General features: G+C 31.6%; 1 protein-coding gene across 1 annotated transcript in view; it reads left to right on the forward strand.

Moving 5' to 3' along the window:
- Window positions 1–815: 815 nt before the first annotated feature.
- Window positions 816–2,306, forward strand: part of TRIADDRAFT_60656 (uncharacterized protein) — a gene marked incomplete at both ends in the record, with an annotated part of 4,560 nt that continues 3,069 nt past the window's right edge. The window contains 3 exons of the mRNA XM_002116616.1: window positions 816–988; window positions 1,145–1,254; window positions 1,711–1,794. Of these exons, the coding sequence (XP_002116652.1) occupies window positions 816–988; window positions 1,145–1,254; window positions 1,711–1,794 (367 nt within the window). The remainder of the gene's footprint in view (window positions 989–1,144; window positions 1,255–1,710; window positions 1,795–2,306) is intronic.

Genomic DNA, 2,306 nt, shown 5'->3' on the forward strand with positions numbered 1-2,306 from the left:
CCGTAGCCATGGACTCTCATTCGTGCATATACACTGTTCTATTTATTTGACTCACCAGCATCTCTTAGGTATAAAAATTGATTGATTTCATCAATAAAGATAGTGGTAGTAGGGACTGAAACCTGTAATTGACGATTATGAAACAACTGTAATATTTTAAATCAGTTTTAAGGAAGTATTTTAGTATTTCGTTGTATTTGCAATCGTCAGCAGTCTAAATTGACGAATAGATCGCGTTGAACTTAAGATTCTTAATTCTGCTATGCTTATAACATAATTACTTGGTTACTTGTGTAAATGGCATCATATACGCAGTAAATATGACTGATCTTTCTAGTTGTCATCAGTATACTGTACTGATACGTTAACATTGAGCTATAGCTGCTATCTATTTCCACTAATTAAATTAAAACTCTGCTATAGCTTTATTAATTAACTGACTTGGAAAAATAATGTAATCGAAGGCTACTATCAATTTTAAAACTTTCTAACATGCATCAAAAGCATCAGTTTACATGAAATAGATTTTGCGCTATTTTTGTTAACCATTACCTCTTAATAAGTAAGAAAAATTTTAGCATTGGCGCGGGTAACAGCAAAATAATCATTAATAAGATACCAGTTTTTTGATACAGATTATTCCAAAATAATTACACATCCCCTACTACCCAACCCAACAGTATAAAGCGCTTATCTTAAATACAATCGCTTTTAATTAGAATTAGCGCAAAAGAAAAAAAGATACAGCTTCTATCAAAACTGTAGCTTTTCTCGAACTTAAACATCTATTTAATATTTTAGAAAAGCCACCCAAAATGTCCTCAGGATCAATGACTCAAGAACATCGTGAAATCCTAAGAGCCAGTCGTATGTTACTTGCTCAAAAATGTCGGGATCAAATCTCACCGATATGTGAATATTTACTTGAAGCGGAAATATTAACATTTTGCCACAAACAAGTAATCGAATCTAAATCGACGGCTTTTGAGTAAGGAATTTTTATATAGTACATGTTCAGTAACTGTTAAACAGTATTCTATCTAATATGCAAGCGCACGCTAAATTAATAGTTTGCTTATTTACTGCAAGAATAAATTTTGTAGTAGGAGAGCAGTTATCGTCATTATTTAATTTTATTTTACAGAAAAGTTCGGACTTTATTGAATATTCTGCCTGAGCGTGGCGATAGAGCCTTTGATGAGTTTTGCAATGCTTTAACATATTGTGAAATAACAGTGGAAAACTTCAATAGTGGTAAGCATTAAAGTTTACAAATAGACCTAACGATTAAGACTTAAGGATGTGATACACGATTATCCCACTTTCGAGTAGAAATAACAATAAAACGATCAGAGTAGAGAATAGTACGACAAGTACCGGTAATTAATAATATAGCTTTTTCGTAATTTAGAAAGTACAGCTTTTTCCGAAACTTTAGCTATAAAGGGCCTATGATAGCTAAAATTGCTCTATCGCAAGTCAATTGATAGAATCTGTTGCATCGATCAAAGTTATCCCTACTTTACAGCTTCTGTATTTGCATGCACTTAAAAATAGAGCTCATTTAAAGATCGAATAGTGTTAAAATACCTGCAAGGGTATTACATCGAGCCTATTGAACAAACTTATGTGTTTAGTATTTAAGAGTAGAAAGCGAATATTTTGGTATTTACACATGTTTTACTCGCTTCTGTTAACGCAAATTGATAGGTCTTGGGTCTATTTTGCAAGAATCTGAGATTAGTCGAAAGGAAGAAACAGCAATGCAAAACGCTATGAATCCAAATCAAGATGGTAAGTTAGTAATGGTCGTCTATTCATCGTAATTAGTTTCCTTGCATACGATATCGCAATGTATCAAAGTCAAAGTCATAAAATTAGGGATTTAAACAGATAGATTATAATGAATCAAAAGTGCAATCAAGGCTTAATGTAACAGTATAAACTAGTACAATGCTTAGAGAAGTTACAACAGAAAGAAATGATAAGCTAATAGTTTAGTTGATATAGATTGTTCTGCTATGATTTGATTTTATAAATGCACGTATAACAATGTGCACTTTTACTTTGAAACAAAATTTGTACTAAAAACTATCATAGATAAACAAACTAGCTTACATTACGATTAATTAATTAATGTTCTATCCTACTTGAAATTACTGCATTAGCAAGATTAAACTAGCTATAAGTAATTGGCCGCTACCGCTAACTTTATAAAGCCTACATAGCATGATGCTTATGTTATAAACCTGCAATAAGAATCAGGTTATCAACTTATTACATAATTTCCTTTCGATTTTTCTATC

The sequence above is a fragment of the Trichoplax adhaerens genome, genomic scaffold (assembly GCF_000150275.1).
Source record: "Trichoplax adhaerens TRIADscaffold_17 genomic scaffold, whole genome shotgun sequence".
Lineage (NCBI taxonomy): Eukaryota > Metazoa > Placozoa > Uniplacotomia > Trichoplacea > Trichoplacidae > Trichoplax > Trichoplax adhaerens.